Here is a 19,120-nt window from a genome sequence, read left to right on the forward strand (position 1 = left end):
AGGGTGACAGGATGCTTTGGAAAGCCACTGAAATTTTCTAAGAAAGAGACCAACTGATTTTGAGTATAGCTATACAAAGACTTAGGTGAATTGTTAACAGACCAGCAGCTTCATATTGTGAGCTCTAGGCCCAAGCCAGTCAGTATTGATTGATACATATTGGAGAAATGTGAGGAACATTCTGACGGTATTGGGGCATGCAGTTAATGTACTCACTCTTGAGAAACTGAGAAGCTAAATGGATAGGTGGAGCAAACAAATACAAAAGAAATCTTAGGGCTCAGCCTGAAATATAAGCAAAGTGCTTAAAGAGAATAATGATACTCCAGGTCATTGTGAATATTACAAGCATCGGCATTGTTGATTGGAGGGTTCTTAAGAACTGGAAAACTATGTCAAAGAAGGGAAAGGGGAAGGAATAGGAAGAAAAACAGACAGATGTTTGTTAGAAACAAGATTGTGTTCAAGTAGCAGCTTTCAAAGTAACCCTTGGAAGTCTCTGAGACCCTTTTAGGGGGTCTGTAAGCCCAAAACTATTTCAATAAAAATACTAACACATTTTGTGTTTCAAAAATTCATAACATAACTTATCATCTTAATTGTTTTTAAGTGTTAAGTATCTTCACATTGTTATACAGCCAATCTCCAGAACTTTTTCATCTTGCAAATCTGAAACTCTTTACTCATTAGACAACAACCCTAATTTTTTCCCTACCCCCAGCCCCTGGTAACCACTATTCTATTTTCTGATTTTGTGAATTTGCTTATTTTTCATATTTCTCATAAGTGGAATTATATAGTGTTTGTCTTTTGTGACTGACATATTTCACTTAGCATGATGTCCTCAAGGTTCACCCATGTTGTAGCATGTGACAGGATATCCTTCTTTTTTTTTTTTTTAAGGCTGAATCGTATACACACGTTGTTTATTCAACTATCATGGACATCTAAGTTGCTTCTACCTTTTGGCTGTGGTGATAGTATTTGTTTTTTTTCACTGAGTTGACATTTACACTGATGATACAAAAGCAATGTTGGATAAAACTGCTAGTGCTTTAGCACAAATCAAGATAGAGCGCCAAATTAAAGCAGTAATTATGGTGTCTTCACTGTTGCACAGTTGCAATGGGAAGAAATGTCAAGTTCCACTTAAGAATATCATTTTAATGTTCTGTGTGACAAAATGGGCAATACGCATTAAGCCCTTTGCTGTATACGCAGGTTGTCTCGAGGAAAAGCACTTAGGCAGTTGTTTGAGTTGTGAGCTGGATACAGCCCTGCTTTTATCATACTCTTTTTTCACTTGAAAGAATAACTGTCAGAGCAACTATGAATTTCAGACGTGGGTATTTCGTAAGACATTTTCTTGAAAATGAATGAAGTAAAAACCTATCACCTCACAGAAAATTACTATCAGTATTTATTGCCAATGATAAAATTTGAACTTTTAAGTGAAAAGTAGAAGTTTGGGATATTTGTTTCTGCCACTGTGAGTGTGCTTCCCAATATTTCAGAAGTTTTGCTTCCCAATACTTCAAAGACTTTTTTGATAAAATTGGTAGTGATATTAATGAAAGTACGTGGTTTTTGGTAGAATGAAATATGTCACATGTTAAGAAGATTTGCATAGCTCAATGAACCAGTAGTTTTCAGTATATGATGTGACAACATCATGCATGAATAAAAGCAATTTAAAGTGAAAGACCAGTGTGTTTTAATGTAACAGTATGAAAAGTTCTTAGAGTTTAGATTCCACATTGCCACCCACCTGTAAGAAACTCCACTTTCAGTGTAGCGTCAAAGGAGAATATCCACAGTAATCTAAAAAGGTTGTTGGAGTACTGTTCCCTTTTCAAGCAACATTATGTGAAGCTTGATTTTCTTCATATCAGTCAGCTCAGTTCATTTGCTCAGTCATGTCTGACTCTTTGCGACCCCTTGGACTGCAGCATGCCAAGCTTCCCTGTTCATCACCAACTCCCGGAGCTTGCTCAAACTCATGTCCATCAAGTTGGTGATGCCATCCAACCATCTCATCCTCTGTCGTTCTTCACATGCTTCGGTCAAAACAGCTTATTGTAACAGGTTGAGTACAGAAGTAAATATGAGAATCTAGCTCTTTTCTATTAATTCAGACACTGAAGAGATTTGCAAAACTCTAAAACACCACCACACTTCTAACTTTTTTGTTTTAGAAAATAGTTATTTTTCATAAAATTTGTTAATATGTTTTGAATTTACTATTGTGTCTAAATTAATACATATTTTAAATGTTCTGTTTTATTTTCTAACATGGTAAATGTAGATGGATGTAACCCATGTATGCAAAAGCTCTTTGGCGTTTACTAATTTTAAGACTGTAAAAAGGGGTCCTGAGCCCGCAAATTTTGAGAACCAATGTACTGGGAAAAGTTATTCATTAAGTAGGAGGGGACAGGATACAGAATCTTGTCAAAGAGAGATAGAAAGAATGGTTTTCAGAGACGGAAAGCAGATAAAGATCTGTGAAGTGGAATTGCTGATGAGAAACGAAAAGTCATTTGGGGCATGGATTATCTTGCCTGTTTCTTTTCTGTCTGTGGCACCCAGATGTCTGCCCAACTTTCCTGTGATAGAAGTGACCTGTTAAGAGTTGTTTGGTGGAGTGTGAGCCCATTGCAGCCCAGTAATTTGATTAGAATGGGCAAGTTTGTGATGGAACGGAATCTTTAGGAGTGTAAACTTTCTAGTGTGAAACAGATTTTTACCATCTGCTTCACTTCCCACAACTCTCATATCCTATCCTATCCTATCCTATCTCATCTCCTTGACCCTATCCGATGCAGTAATTTACAGGATTATGTACGTTCATGCTAAGATGCTTCAGTCATGTCCGACTCTTTGTGACCCTATGGAGTCAGACACAGCTGAAGCAACTTAGCACACAAGCTCAAATGTATGTTCCTCTCTTTTTAAAAAAAATGCATTTTGTGTTTTAGAATAGGAAAGGTACTCAGCCCTACTTTTTGATTTTAGAACTGTTTCTACATGGTCTTCTTTTCATCAAGTTTGCTTTCTGTCCAAAATAAGGAACTTTGTGTAGCAATGTGAAATCACCAGTAAACACAAACAAGATTGTTCTGGGGGAGGAGGTGGTATTACTTGGAAAAATTCACAGTATTCCTTTCAAGGTATTCATTCAATTATTAGCTCAATCTATAGTAATATTTATTCAAATTTCAAAGAATCTAGAAGACAAAATTTTAGTCTGCCTACCATGCATTGGATAATAGCACCAAGAAAGAGCTCTCCTTTTTTGAGTAATGAGCTAAAAGCCATTCTCGCTGGTCTCCTCTTCAGATGAAACCTTTGAAAGAAGTCATCAGTGATGTTTGTACTTTTCAGGCCCTCACACTCTGAGGAAACTTTAATATTTATTTAATTTTTTTAACTTTAATATTTATTGAAGCCTCACCACTCAGAAGAAGAATTTTACCAGCTTTTAGCCTTCTTTTCTTTCTGAACTTTTCAGCCCTTTCCCCCAGAGCAACTTCTGCTAGTTCTCCCTATCCTTACCATGTAACAGTAAGAGCAGGGATAGAGGCACAGCACCTATCTGTCAGCACAGCAGCTGCTAACTGCTTAATACCCATTGCCTCTCTGAGGGTAGAGACTCCCAACTACCCTGATTTCCCAGATGAGGAAACTACCTGAGAGAAGTTAAGTAATTTCCTGACGGTCTCAAAGCATAGAAAGTACTAGAGCTGAGACTCAAACCTTGGGGTTTTGATGGTAGCATCTTTACTTGTTCCATCTTGCTGCTGTCAGTCAGGCATCATTCTGCCATATTCTTCATGTTTATATAAAGAAAGGATAGATAAATAGAAATGAAATTAGGATTGCCTTAGTTATCTAGTGTGCGTAGCAAACCACCCTCCAATTTAGTGGCTCAGTATTTATTCAGGCCTAGAAACCCTTTGCTGCTGCTGCTGCTGCTGCTGCATCACTTCAGTCGTGTCCGACTCTGTGCGACCCCATAGACGGCAGCCCACCGGGCTCCCCCATCCCTGGGATTCTCTAGGCAAGAACACTGGAGTGGGTTGCCATTTCCTTCTCCAATGCATAAAAGTGAAAAGTCAAAGTGAAGTCGCTCAGTCGTGTCCGACTCTTAATGACCCCATGGACTGCAGCCCACCAGGCTCCTCTGTCCATGGGATTTTCCAGGCAAGAGTACTGGAGTGGGGTGCCATTGCCTTCTCCAAGAAACCCTTTAATACTTAGTAAAAGATTTGCTACCCTGGCCAGTTTCAGAACTACTCCCAAACTTCTAGTTATGTAATTTCAGGGTAAACCAGCTGTTGCGTCATGTACGTCAGTAAATATGGTCAATATTATTTCATCCCTTTGTTAGGATGTGTAGTCCCATGTGCTTGGCACATGTAGCCACTTAATGAAGACTCATGAACAGAAGAATTAAGTGGTGGTGCTATTCGCTTAACACTAGTTCCTCTTTCTGCCCGGCTTAGGTATTTGGCTCGAGTAGGAGATCTTGAAGCTACTGACACTGAAGACCCAGATCTAAATTACGGACTTGTTGTGGATTGTGGCAGCAGTGGCTCTCGGATTTTTGTTTATTTCTGGCCAAGACATAATGGGAATCCTCATGACTTATTGGACATCAAACAGATGAGAGACCGAAACAGCCAACCAGTGGTTAAAAAAATCAAGCCAGGTACTAAATGGAATTTATATCATTGTTGATCTTTTTTTATCTGCTGCAGAAATGAGAGGAGAGAAGAGAAGAGGGAGAAAGCAAGCTACTACCCTTTTCTTCTGGAGATTCTGGATAATAGGAGGGATTCATTGTTGCCCTACTGTTATGAAATAAATAAATGATTAGGACCTAGACAGAACCTTATGGGATATCAGTCTTCTGAGTCTCTGTGATCTGCTCTTTAATGAAAGTATTTTATCTTACTCAAGGCATCTCTGCAATGGCAGACACTCCAGAACATGCCAGCGATTACCTTCGTCCTCTGCTGAGCTTTGCTGCTGCTCACGTGCCTGTGAGGAAGCACAAGGAGACCCCCCTTTACATCCTCTGCACGGCAGGCATGAGGCTTCTTCCCGAGAGGTAAGACACAGGAGGGTGGGTGGCACGAGAGTTGAAAGTGTGGTTTCATGCATTATTCTCTGTGGTTCCTAATCTGAAGGCGGGATGTGGGCACATCACGCAGAGTTGGCACGTGGCACTAAAAGACTTCTTGCTCAAAATAGAGCAGAGCCAACCTACAGCCCGTTATTTCACAATCACTTACCACACATCCATGGCGTTTGCTTCTTTGGGATCGATATCTATTTGAGATGGCTGTAATGATTTTTAGTTTTGATTAAGGGTGAGGAGCAGCAGTGATGGTGATAAATTTGGATCATTATCTAGCACCTAGAACATGTTAGTCACTCAGTCATGTCCAACTCTTTGTGACCCCATGGACTATAGCCCAGCAGGCTTCTCTGTCCATGGGATTTCCTAGGCAAGAATACTGGAATGGGTTGCCATTTCCTTTTCCAGGGGATTTTCCTGACCTGGGGTTCGAACATGGGTCTTCTGCACTGCAGGCAGATTCTTCACTAGGCAAATTCTTCACTGTCTGAGGCACCAGGGAAGCCCAGAGAGGAAGCATAATTTCACAAGGGTGGTAGGAAGGTCACCTGAGGGACTGGGTACCTGGGGGCTAGTAGGAGGGCTCTGGTAAGATTTGAGTTTTCTCTGTAACTTTGCCTGGCTTCCTGGTGACAGCTGGTGCTGCCTGCAAACTCGGTCTCCATGGCTTGAGACCAGGTTTTTCATCACTTGTCAGGTAAGTTTTTTCCATATGACCTTGGTAGTTTAGCCTGGCATTTTTGTCACCTAATCCTACAGGAGGAGGAAGAGGAAGAGGCAGCGGCTATACTTAGGTCTGATCCATCCTTGTTTGTGGTTTCTCCCCTTTGACACTTCCCTGACCCCTCTACACTTACTATGGTCTTGGGGTAGGTAGGAATGAGCCCCCTTAACTTGAGCATCCATCCTTCTGGAATGTCCACAGTCTCAAAGTCATAAGTATTTTTTATTAGCATAAATATTTTTCCTTGATAATTGGCAGTTCCCTTTTCACAGAACTTCATTTTGTATGTTTGGCCAACAGCAGTGAAAACCTCTCTAATGTGTATAGGGCCCCATTCAGCTTGTGCCAGACAGGCCACACAGTACAGTCTCTGCCAGTGCTTCTTTCAGCACACTGCTTTCCTGCTGCTCAGACACAGACTTACTGGTTTCCTCTCTGGTTTACTGTTGAGAAGCCATTTGTCATCCTTAAAGGCCTTCTAGCTCCTTATTTTCACAAACATTTTGGTTTTAATTTTTTTGTTGTTTTTACTTATTTTTAAAACTGAAATTTATGATGTTATTGCTAGAACCTTACATCATTAAATTTTAAAAGCAAAACAAAAAAGTTATTATTCTATTGTCTTTTCAAAACTGTTTCATTTTGTTCTATTCCTTTCTATCCGTACATCTATATGTAACTTCTACGAAATCGTTATTATACTACACATGCAGTTTAGAATTTTTGTTTTTGACAAAAGTAATACATCATTATTCCCAGGTGATTTTCCAGGTGGCTCAGTGGTAAAGAACCCACCTGCCAACGCAGGAGATGTGGGTTTGATCCCTGGTTTGGGGAAATCCCCTGGAGGAGGCTATGGCAACCCACTCCAGTACTCTTGCCTGGGAATTCCCATAGACCAGGAGCCTGGCAGTCCATGGGCTTGCAAAAGAATTGGATACAACTGAGCAACTAAACACCACCGCCACCACCGTCATTCAGAATTTTACAAACCCTTGGGAGAGGTGGTGCCACGTCATGGGCTCCGTGAATGGACTGAGGTCTCACAAACCAGGAAGGAGGGTGGCGGGCCAGAGGAAGAGCTGACTCAGAGGTCAGAAGGGCAGAGCCAACCAACAGGGCAGAGATTTGGCCACATTTTGTGAGCAAAGTGGAGCAAAGGAGAGGATTGCCCCATCTGCTGGCACTGCCCATCCTTTCCTCAGTCAGAGAAGTTTCTATTTAAACAAAACCACCCCATTAGCTCCACCCCATTTGTCTAAGATGTTCTCTGTCATCATGGAGCTCTGAATATTAATATTTATTTTATCTTAAGAATTTGTAAAGAACTTGCCTTTAACTTGTCTTTTGATCACCTTTTTTAATAATGCCTAGATCTATCCTGGGCTTATGAAACCTCTAAGGTAGCTATAGTTGTTGACATAAGTGTAACAATCACTGCAAGAACCTGTTTTATATAATTAATACTTTGTTACTTATTCGTATTTGTGAGAAATATTCAAAATGGGGGTGGATCACCTGGACTGTATTTTGGATTTACTAGCAGTATGTTTTATTTCTTTGCCAAAGGCCTAGACTAATAGAATTTATTCTACTGCTTTTTTATTTTGTAATAGAAATAGCTTTAAAGAATTACAAAGTGATATTATAAGAAAATTGTAAAGTGGTAAGGAAAAAAAACTTTATTATGGGAAATTTCAAATATATATAGAAGTAGAGGGAATAGTGTAGTGAGTCCCCATTTACTTACCACCCAGCTTCATCAATTGTCAACATTTTGCCATAAACTTTTTTTTTTTTAATAAAGAAGCAGTATTGAATTTTAGAAAACCAGTGTTCCATCCTATCCTGTGAAATACATGAAGAGTGTTTTATTAACATAAATTGGGATAATATTATATATACTGTTTTCTAACCTGTTGGAACTCAAAATCTTTTCATGTCAATACAGGTAGATAGAAATTGACCTCATTTCTTTTAACATCTGTATGCTATAACATTGTATGAATATACCATAAATTACTTAGCCAGTCACTACTGATGTACATACAGTTAGATTATTTCCAGGTTTTCACTGTTTCAAGTAATGCTGCAGTACTTTCTTCTTTTTCTTCTTTGTCTGATGACTTGACTGCAATAGCTTTCTTACAATACAGTTATTAGGTCAAAGGTTTAAACACATTAACAATTTTGGTACATAGTCCCAGATCACCCTTTAGAAAGATTGTACCAGTAATGTACATTTCAAACAGCAGAGTGTGTTGGTGCCCATTCTTCAACATCATCACCAGACCAGCAAGCCCTCTTCTTTGGGTATTTGGATGTTCTTTGGTATCGTCTTTGGGTATGCTTACTGAAGCATATTCAGTAAGAATGGCAAAAATAGCACTTCTTGTTCCCTCTATGAAGTTTTTATCTTTAAAATTTATTGTATATAACAATGAGCTTTTAGAAACTATACTTGACATTATCTTGGAAGATTATTACCTTAAATGTAATTTTTACTTTCAAGGGCCAATAACATTCTTTACCAAGTCACGTTAACAACCAGTATAACCAGCAGAATATTTTTGTAATGAGTAATTTTTTAAATCCAAGATAATTACTCTTATTTTCAACCAGCATTGTCTCTAGATTCATATTACTACCTCTAGCTTTGTTTCTTTGCTTGTCCTTACCTGATCATACTAATAACATAAAACTGTAGAGGACAGAATGGCCCTGTAGATACTAAGCTTCAAGCATCATCCCCAAATTATGACCTTTAGATTTTGATCCTGCTCTGGCTTTTCCAAATGATAAGATTTTTATGAAGATAAAATCAACCCTTGAAATATGGAAAAGGAAATTTAAGAGTTTATGTAAAGAATCATATAAAAACTTGTGGGCCAAAGTCTTCTTCCTGTGTGGTGATGTGTGTCTGTATTGTGTAAGATCTGAGGATGAGAGTGTGTTCCTCAATTTAGCAGCCTCCTTTCATGGTGGTTAGGAATAGTGTAATTACGTTTATTTTATAGATTATGAAACTGTGCTCCAGTTTCCTGCAGCTTATCCATACTTAGCCTATGAGAGGCATAGAACCATAGTCTCATCTTTTAATACTTTTTGAATTGTAGCATTATATAAAAGATAAGTATTACTGTTACCATATTGCCTTTTAAGAGGGAGGCTATGCTTTTGAGTAATTTTAAGACTTTGCAATTGAAGGGGGTACCAAACAGAAGCAAGGATCAAGTGGCTTGGGTCAGTGAACAGTGGGGTCTAATAAGGCTAAGTAGAAGGTCAAGTCGAGGCTGTTTGTGAGAAGAGGGTTTAACCATTAACTCTTAGGGCTTTTTTTTTTTTTTTTTTTTTGGTTCTTTCTTGCAGGAAGCAGTTGGCTATCTTGGCTGATCTAGTGAAAGATTTACCTCTGGAGTTTGACTTCCTCTTTTCTCAGTCTCAGGCAGAAGTGATCTCTGGAAAGCAAGAAGGTACTGGGCCTTGAGCAGTGAAAGCTTGTGCATGGGGTTTGTAGTTTTGGAGGGGAGTTGCATGCGTGGTGTCATGTTGCCCAAACGTGCCCTCTATGATGAATTATATTTCCGTTTCTTGAAAAACAGAAAATTGTTTGTCTTCTAGTTGCAGTTCACATTGAGGAACAGATTCACCTTTTTCAATCTCAGTTTTACATTTTTCAGTCCTAAAATTCCCATTAGGTTTTACTCCGTTTTTTTGCTGAGACTCTTTCTATTCACGGGAAGACTGCTCTTATGTCCTGGCTATATATAGCTGCCTTGGGGCTTCCCTGGTGGCTCAGACAGTAAAGAGTCCACCTGAAGTGCAGGAAACCCAGGTTCAATCCCTGGGTCAGGAAGATTCCCTGGAGAAGGAAATGCCAACCTGCTCTAGTATTCTTGCCTGGAGAATCCCGTAGACAGAGAGGAACCTGGTAGGCTACAGTCCAAACGGTCGCAAAAAGTCAGACACAACAGAGTGACTGAACATTTTTCATAGCTACCTTATTTGATAATTCCAACACCTGTGTCATCTCAGGGTTGGCATTTTTTCTCTTATGGGTTGAGATTTTCCTAGTTCTCAAGTCATTTTATATTGTATCCTAGATATTTTGAATTGTTAGACTGTGGGTTTTGTTTCAGTCATAAAGGGAATGTTAATTTTTTTTGTCTTAGCAGACTGGTTAGGTTCAGGCCTGAAGTTCTGACCTGCCTTCTGTGGACGGTGATTCTTTTGATTCTGGCACTGAGATTAGGATTTGTCCTGTGTGTGTGCCAGCCAGTGACCAATCTGAACCTGGGCACAGCCCATACAAATGGGTTGACTAGCCAGTAGGTCATTTCTCAGAATCTTTGATGTTTAGAGTCAGATCACATATGTGAGCCCAGGAGTTCCTACACCACCTCACTCCCAACTCTCTACTATCTCCCCAAGACTGGTTCCCTGCAGCTCACTTTCATGGTCCTTCGGTAGGAAGTCAGGGGTTTAATTTGCCCAGTGTGTCATGCATTTCTCATGACTGCATCTGTATCTAGGGCTAAATGGTAGAGGACAGAGGGAGAAAAGTGAGCAATAGGACTTTGCCTCAACTCTTGAGGCCATAGCTCCTCTGGTCAGAAAGGATTCATATTCCTCAGAGAGAGAGGCATCTACCCAGTCTCTCCCTCTGCTGATGCAGGATTGCCTGGAGTAGCAGATAACCACCTTTTTTAGAAAGCAAGGCACTCCCCCCCGCCCCTCCCTTCTGAACCTTTGGAGTCCCCTTTTCTGGTCCTTAGACCACAAAACAGGGCCTTGTAGTTCTTTCTGTGCATATCTAGTTTTGTATTTCAAGCTGGTTTTTAGTCTAGTCCAGACAGTATCTGAGGGGGGAAAATGGGAAACTTACTGCAATTTTGGTGGTACTTTAAAGTCTGATGTCTACCCCACTGTGCCTTCTGTCATTTACTTTCAGAGTCCTCAGACAGCTGCTCTGTACATTCTATCCAGAGTTTATACTTTATTCAGTGGGGAGACAGGGCAAGTGTGGTTAATTAATTCTGTCTTGCCCAGAGCTAGAACTCCCAAGATTTACATCTTTTATTTATTTTTACACATTAATTCCTATTCATTATAGGAAATTTAGAAAATGCAAATAATTTTAAAAGGGAAAAACATCACCAGATAAAGAATTTTAAATTCATAAGAATGTGGAATAAAATACTATGATCACTTTTTTTTCCAGGAAAAGGGGGAAAGAGCAGCTGTGGAGAGGTGTACACATGTTATTACAGTAGAGAATTAAGCAAGGGCTTTTGTTTCTTACTTAGGGGTTTATGCATGGATTGGAATCAACTTTGTTTTGGGAAGATTCGACCATGAAGATGGTGAGTGATACTGTCTTCTTAAGACAGTTCTAAGGGCTGAAGGTTTATGTCATAACCAATCACTAGCATGTAGGTGCTAATTTCAATTTTTTTCCTTCTTTTTTCAAAACTTAACATACTTCTTTTATTGCTTTTTAACTTTCCTCATTTATTTCAGTCCCAATTTGCTTTCTTTTATTGCTTTTTAACTTACCTCATTTATTTCAGAAGCTGATGCTGAGGCTCCCCAGGAATTGGTGACAGGACGCAGAAGGACAGTAGGGATACTGGATATGGGAGGAGCCTCTCTCCAAATTGCTTATGAAGTTCCTACCTCAACTTCTGTCCTTTCTCCACAAGAGGTATTTTACTTTTGGGGGAAATTCAGTTGCTAGGAATGCCCATCTTTGAGAAGGAAGGGCACTATGTTTTGACTTAGACCAACTGTCCTAGGTCCATATATTGCTTCAGATCATTGCTGGCTTATGTTATCTTGGGTCAGTTACCTCTCTGAGCCTCAGTTTCCTCATGTGTAAAAAGAGAATAATAGTTATCTATTTCATAAAGTTGTGAGTATGAAATAATACCACTTGTATAAAGTACTTAACAAGCTGCCCAACATGTAATAAAAGCTTAATACATTTTAGCTATTATCATTATACTAGTTATCTGGAAGAGTTGCCTGAGGATTAAACATGATAATATAAATCCCAGAGTACAGTATTTGAAAAATACTTCTTCATTAGGTGTTATTCCCTTTCTTTTAGATGGGATTCCATCTTGTGCTTCTGTTATTCCTTGCCTTACTAGAATATAAAGAATGCATTTTGAGGGAGAAGTTTTATCATTCAGAAAAAGAAATAAAACATTTTTCAGCATCTAGTGTGTGCAAGACATAAGACATGTTACACTGCCCCCAAAGCTTGTGATCTATCAGTGGAGACAGCCTGTGATAACAGGCAGACCATGACAGTTCTGTAATTTGATCTAAACTGGGGTTTCTCATCATTGGCACAATTGGCATTTTGGGCTGAATAAGTCTTTGTTGTAGAAGGTTGTCTGGTGCATTGTATGATATTTCACAGCATCCCTGGCCTCTATCAGATGTCATAATGCCCCTATGTCCCCCAAACTCCCAGTTTTGACAATTAAAAGTGTCTTCAGACACTGCCAGTTGCCCCTGGTGGTGCAAAATCACCTCTGGTTGAGCATCTTGGGTCTAAACAGAGAGCCACGGCATTGTGGGCACTGACAGGGTGAACCACATTCACAAAGGCTTGAATAGGCGCTTTCCATGCTGCCTTCATGGAAAGTAAGGTATTTACCTGGTCCTTGGATGATAGCAGCCTTTTGCATAGTGGAGGTTAAGGGAAAGCCATCTGTATGGAGGTGACAGTATGTACAAAAGCACAGAAAAAACAGCAAAGAGCCCAGAATGTCCAGGGAATGATGAATAGCCTGTTGTATGGGGTTTTTAAGTGTGGTAATAGGGAATGCTGGGACGTGATAAGATAAAGAAAGTTAAATCATGAGGAGTTTTGGGAGCCATGCTAGGGGATTTGGCTTTTTTATCTGTAGATAGTAAGGAACAAGCAAACTTTTTTGAGTAGGGTGGTCATACAGGCTTAAGTTTCATCATCTATGAAATAATTAAACTCTGAAAGTCACCAGCTCTGAATTTTGTGACTATGTTAATTGTATGACAAGGTTAGGGTCATTTTATGTCTTTGTTTAAAATAGCTCTATGAAGATGAAAGAATGCTATTAATACAAAATGTCTTAAAGAGTAGTCAGAGCAAATGAAACCTGGTGTATTAGCAATGTCATACCTTTCTAGAAATCAACCAAAACTAAAATTTCTTTTACATCATATCATAGGAAGAAGCTGCGAAGATCTTGCTGGCTGAGTTCAACCTGGGCTGTGATGTGCAACACACTGAACACGTGTATAGGGTTTACGTCACGACCTTTCTGGGTTTTGGGGGCAATTTTGCCCGGCAGCGCTATGAAGATCTTGTATTGAATGAAACTCTTAACAAGAACAGGTATGCTTGACATGGGATCTGTGATTCTGAAATAGAATGTTGGCAGGTTGCAGATATTTGGGAAAAATGGTTATATCCTACCAAGATATTAATAGATATGTCCTTGCTTCCTCCTTCCTTGCCACCCCTGCCAGTGGGGTAGCTTTGTGTTGTCGTTCAGTCGCTCAGTTGTGCCCAACTCTTTGCGACCCCATGGACTGTAGCACACCAGGCTTCCCTGTCCATCACTGCTCTCTCCGAGCATGTCTATCAGTAGTCCCATTTGATCTTCATCAGAGTGCCTTCTAATCTTTGCTATTAGGACTTAGAAAAGCACAGTGGCTTATTGCGGTGATGTCTTGCTATGCCCATCTTCAGACATGGCATCACAGGATAAATGAGATCAATTAAGTCATTACTTTAAATTGTGTAGTATAACATAGCTTCTAGAAGTTTCTTCCACATGGAAGTGCTCAGAATCTGTTTGCCGAATTACAGTAGAGTTGCCTTTTATGTGGGACTTAAAGATTCCATAGCGTGCATAAAATATTCTCTCTTTAAGTCCAGAGTAGACACTTTTTCCTCCAGCACTGGGCGGATCACTGATTCTTCATTTGTGTGCCAGATGAAGTATTTAAACTATAGTATACATATAGTTGTGGGGTTTTTAGTATTTAAAATTCTTTGTATCATCATGCACATTAAAGGACAGCATAATGAGAGCAGAGTTCTTTTCCACCATGGAACTATTCACCCCCATTTGTTTAGCTGGAAACAATAGCTTGAAAAGGTACTGGTGTATCCCATTTGTAATCATTTCTCTACAGCAATCAATTGTCTTATACAGGGAGCGTGTTAGACAAAATATTGTCTCAAGTCTTTTTTGTTTTTCTGAGTCTCAGCTCCTAAGAGTTCAGGGTGCTTTGGGAGAAGTCTGTTATTCGGATGATCGATGAATGCATTAAACTCAAGCAGCGTGTTTGTGTTCTGAAGATACTCTTACGTATCCAGGCCTCCATACACATGTTGCTTGGCCTAGAGCTCAGATGGCGCCCATTAGCACCGTGGTATCTGAAGAACAATTACGGTGGAAGTTTCACACCAATTCTGTTTTGGTCCTTCTTCATTAGCTACTGTGCTTCCTTTTCCATTTTCTTCCTTTGTTGTTTTGCTCCTCCTTTATATCTGCCTGCTGTTTTCTGCTGCTTCAGAACAGGCCTGCATCATCTTCTTCTCATGTGTAAGTTTTTTCTCATTATGTATCTAAGTTATCTAATTCAGAAGACTGATTACTCATCTTGTGAAGCTGCTAATGTATAGAGAAACCTGTGCTTCCTACGATGTTAAAACTTACTGTTTCTCTCTTTTTGATAATTTTCTGAGCTTTCCTTATAGGTGGTGCCACATCCTCAAAACAGGCTCCGCTTGTTCCAAAGCATTTTGTTGTGTTGCCACATTCCCATTCCGTCCTTCAGCCTGTACACGTGTGTGTGCATCTTCATCCACAGTTGTCTTAGGAATTGATGAATAGTTCATTGTATTTGGCAAACTACAGTTATATTTGGTCTGCACTTAATTTCCACCTTTGGCCAGATCTGCATATTAATCTCTTATTGCTAGACAAGTACAGACTTGAAATAACCAGAGCTGTGTGATGGCCATGGTGGGGATCAAAACTTGGCCCTCCCTCCCCCGCAGAGCTGGGCATGTCCTGGGTCACTGTTGCCATCCATCGCCACTGCACCACTGCCAGGGACTGTCCTCAGGACAGTCCTCAGCCCTTCCCACCTCACCTCCTCCCAGTTGTCTCTCGAAACATTAGAACTGTGATCAGCATGGTGAAATCTTTTCACTTTTAAGAGGCAAGTGGTATTGAAGACCAGATGGAGAATAGCAGATTCACATCTTCAGTTTCACTATATGTTGGGAAATATGTGTGTTGACTAAAAGACTGAACAAAATCACTGCCATATTTCTCTTTCTTTTTCTAAATTGAATTTGCATAATTTAAAAGTCGGTGTGATGCAACTAAGTGGTAATGCTCATCCTCGTGTTTAGGGCTGTCATGTAGAAGAATAACAAGACGTCTGGGAAGCATCTTTGAGGAAGCTGGGTGCAGTAGTGATGTGTTTTGTTTGTTTTTGTTATTGTGACAGATTGCTGGGCCACAAGACAGGTTTGAGTCCCGACAATCCTTTTCTGGATCCCTGCCTGCCTGTGGGACTCACAGATGTGGTGGAGAGGAACAGTCAGGTCCTGCATGTCCGAGGACGAGGGGACTGGGCGGCTTGTGGGGCCATGCTGAGCCCCCTGCTGGCTCGCTCCAACACCAGCCAGGCCTCGCTGAACGGCATCTACCAGTCGCCCATTGACTTCAACAACAGCGAGTTCTATGGTTTCTCTGAGTTCTTTTACTGTACAGAGGATGTGTTGCGCATCGGTGGCCGCTACCATGGGCCAACATTTGCCAAGGCTGCTCAGGTACATTATTAATAATAAAAATGACTCATGCTGGCAGCAGCCATTTATTGGATGCCTAACTTTGTACCAGACGCCGTGCAAATGGCTTTGCATGTATGATCTCACTGCCTTCTTGGCAGGAGCCCTGTGAGCCCTTATTTTACAGATGAGGAGGTGAACTTAGAGAAGTAACCTGCTATGCTCTACTGACTGCTAGTTAATTAATCTTAGGTCTCCATGGGTGTCCAGTTACCAAAATTATCACCCAGATCTAATATTGTCATGGTGGCTAATGGTTTTTCCTCCAGCTTGCCAATAGTCTTGTTTAATGTTTGTGGACAAAGTGTGATCTCCAGATATTTTCCCCTTACTGGGTGTCCCCAGGTGTAAATGCTTTTGGAGATGATGTCACACAGGTGGGCAAGTCCACTTTCGTTTTCTTACCTTGAGCTTTTAAGAGGCCAGTATGGACAGGTAAAAGTTTAGCTAGTATTCCACAGTTCCTGTTCAATTTGGACTCGTCTCTTTTTCATTTTGTATATTTTTCTCTTTTAGCAGAAAAGCTTATGGGGAGATGTGTCCTCTCATATTTTTTATTCTCTCCCTCTGCCTTCTTTAATTTCTCTTGGTATAAGGGGTTTCAGAAGAAATAATATATGTAGTATATGTACTGCTCTGTTCCCTAAAGGCAGTCCCTAAGAAATATTGAGGAAACCCTGGTTTGTATTTGCCCTTTCCTCTCCAGCCTCCAGGAATACTGTCATATTTCCTTTCCTTTCCAACATTCCCTAACTGTCCATGGCCTGAATCTTTCTCTCATTTTAAAATTTCTTCAAATCATTTTCCCTTGAACACCATATGACTCAAGTTATTACTTGCCCAAACTGCTAGTGGCTTAATATGTTCTCTTTTTCAGGGTAAAGATGATTTTGTTCTTTTTTTTTTTAACCTTGACTCAACTGTTATCTTCCCATCCTATGCAGAATTGCAGCCTTCCCCAATATTACCCTTTTCCCTTTCCTGCTTTATTATCTTTCCCATGAGCACTTACGTTTTCTAATACACTCTTTGTCTGTATGTGTCTATCTGTATATATGTATGCATGTATATTTGGTTATTGTCTGACTCCCCACTAGAAGGTAAGCTTCATAAAAATAGAAATTTTTGTTTTATTCACTGCTAGAGGCACAAAGTAGACATTCAGGAAATACTAGTTGATTAAACCAAAAGGAATGATTCCTTTGGTGAGAATTACAAGGAGACAGGCCAGTGATAGATTTTTGACCATTCTGTTCCATCTGTTTGACTTGCTCATGTCAGTCCTATATAGGGTAGAATGAAGCTGTCTTTGGCTTTTGATGTTGCTACTCCCGGTCCTAACCTTACCCATCTCTAAAGCCTAAGAGGCTCAGGAGCCATGTCAGGCTGGCTTTGTATGGATATGGAGGCAACAGGAATAAAAAGGAGTATTTCTACACCACTCAAGTCACCTAGTGGCCTGAGTTCAAGGGCTTGCCTTGCCCAGGACCTGGCACAGTGTTAAATGACTGAATATACCATTTCTGTTTTCCTGTTAACTAATAACCCACAAGTAACTTTGGAAATGGAAAACTGACTGTAGGGGAATCGCAGCGTTTACCTCCCATTTCATGTTGCATCATTTCTCTGTGTTTGTTCCAGGATTACTGTGGCATGGCTTGGTCAGTACTCACTCAGAGATTCAAGAATGGCCTCTTTTCATCACATGCAGATGAGCATCGACTCAAGTAAGTAACTTCCTTTTCTCCTTTAGGTGTGGCCTTAAAATGTATGAACAATGAGTGAGAGAGAGTGAGTGATAGTAGAGATTGGATTTACACTGAAAGAGAATTTGGTTATTTTAGATTTTGGTTTTCTGAAGGGTAGAGGCCAAAATAGTGAACTCACTTTAGTGAAGCCAAGGGAAACAAACTGGCGGTGACCAAAAAGTGTTCTCTCCAAGTGGTTTGGAATCAAAAGTGGTGGTCTTTTTAGTTGTACATTTTTATTTAAACGTCAGACATGCAGAAAAGTAGAACAGTAACAGAAACACGCGTGTAACTGTCACCTAGTTTCAATAAATATCAATATTTTGCCAGTTTGGCTCATCAGTCCTCCCATTTTGTAAATGTTTTAGTTAAAAATTTTAAACATAAATGAAAATAGAACAGTATAATGAACTCCTGAGTACCTGTCACCCAGCTTCTCTTCTATCAGCTGTCAACTCCTAGCCCTTCTTATTTCATCTATTTTCCTACCCCACAAATTGGTTCTTTTGAAGCAAATCTCAAACATCATATTGCCAGGGTCCAGCCCCGGTGGATCCAGGGAATTCAAAGGGTGGACGGCGTTGTCGAGGAAAGACTTGTTTATTGATTGATATAAGATTAGATTAAGAAACAACAGTGTAGTAGGAAAATTAAGTGGAGGAAGAGGGTTGAATAACTTGGATTACGCGGAAGACCAATAAAATTCCAGACAAGGAATTTGCACCATCTACGTTGGGCCACCTGCGCTCGCTTGAATATCTAAGGGTGCCTCGCCTTAGGCTCCCTTTCGAGCGGGTCTTAACAGCCAGGGCAAGTAAGTAGACTTGGCAAGCCTCCGCGCCCCAGATGGGAATTCAGCCTGAAATTAAAGTAAAGAGGAAAAGGAGGGAAAAGAGAGAGAGACACGGGGGAAACCAGTCCAGCGACTGGCTCCGGCTCCTATTGTTTAGAAGGCCTTATATACCTTTTAGATTGTACATAGAGATCAATGGGTAATACAAAATTATGCAGTGTTAGCAGCCCAGACTCTTATCAAAACCAGGCTTTTCTCTCTGCATACCTAGTTGTATACACAAGCCTTAGGTAATTTACATCATCTTCTGGCCAAAAAGGGCCAATTAACATTTTACAGCCTTTTTTCTGATAAGGGTTTGTCAACCAGAAGACTTATTTGTGTTGATCTTCCCAAGGTTTGGTGCCACTCTCAGAAAGTACTAAATAAAGTTACATTCTTACATAGCAAGGACACAAGAGGAGTGCAAAGAGAAGTAATTAACTCAAAAGTCTAGTGTTGCTAACATCAGAACTACTATATATCTTTTTCCATATCCCGTTTACATTGGTTAACATCCTCCCAGGTGCCTAAAAGATAAAAAATATGGAGGCCTGGCAGCAATCATTGAGTCAACAGTGAAATCCCGTCACCAATATAATTTTTAACTCTTTAGAAAAGGCTCTGTATCTTTAAGATGCTTTTAAGCTTTGTGCCTCTCGCGGTTGGGGGCTGCAAGCAATTCACAAGCTGAAAAGAGGTCCAGGGAACCTGTTAGGCAAGCTAGAGAGCAATCAGGGGGGGTTAACTGAAACATCCCTTTCAAATGCAGAAGACTAAAGCCCTGAGTTGACTCTTTTCCAGAGAA

General features: G+C 40.2%; 1 protein-coding gene and 1 pseudogene across 2 annotated transcripts in view; one reads left to right on the plus strand and one right to left on the minus strand.

Annotated features, from left to right (window-relative positions):
• The window catches only part of ENTPD7 (ectonucleoside triphosphate diphosphohydrolase 7), a 41,187-nt gene that overhangs the window by 11,753 nt on the left and 10,314 nt on the right, over positions 1-19,120 (plus strand). For both annotated transcript variants that reach the window (XR_005723481.1, XM_040254197.1), the window contains exons 4-11: positions 4,506-4,711; positions 4,963-5,113; positions 9,237-9,340; positions 11,174-11,230; positions 11,438-11,571; positions 13,088-13,254; positions 15,390-15,714; positions 17,374-17,459. Coding sequence is in view for 1 of the 2 variants with exons in the window: in XM_040254197.1 (XP_040110131.1) it covers positions 4,506-4,711; positions 4,963-5,113; positions 9,237-9,340; positions 11,174-11,230; positions 11,438-11,571; positions 13,088-13,254; positions 15,390-15,714; positions 17,374-17,459 (1,230 nt within the window). In the remaining variant the exon portion in view is untranslated. The remainder of the gene's footprint in view (positions 1-4,505; positions 4,712-4,962; positions 5,114-9,236; positions 9,341-11,173; positions 11,231-11,437; positions 11,572-13,087; positions 13,255-15,389; positions 15,715-17,373; positions 17,460-19,120) is intronic.
• LOC120873972 lies at positions 14,316-15,289 on the minus strand (annotated as a pseudogene).

Source organism: Oryx dammah, unplaced genomic scaffold (genome assembly GCF_014754425.2).
Source record: "Oryx dammah isolate SB20612 unplaced genomic scaffold, SCBI_Odam_1.1 HiC_scaffold_14, whole genome shotgun sequence".
NCBI lineage: Eukaryota > Metazoa > Chordata > Mammalia > Artiodactyla > Bovidae > Oryx > Oryx dammah.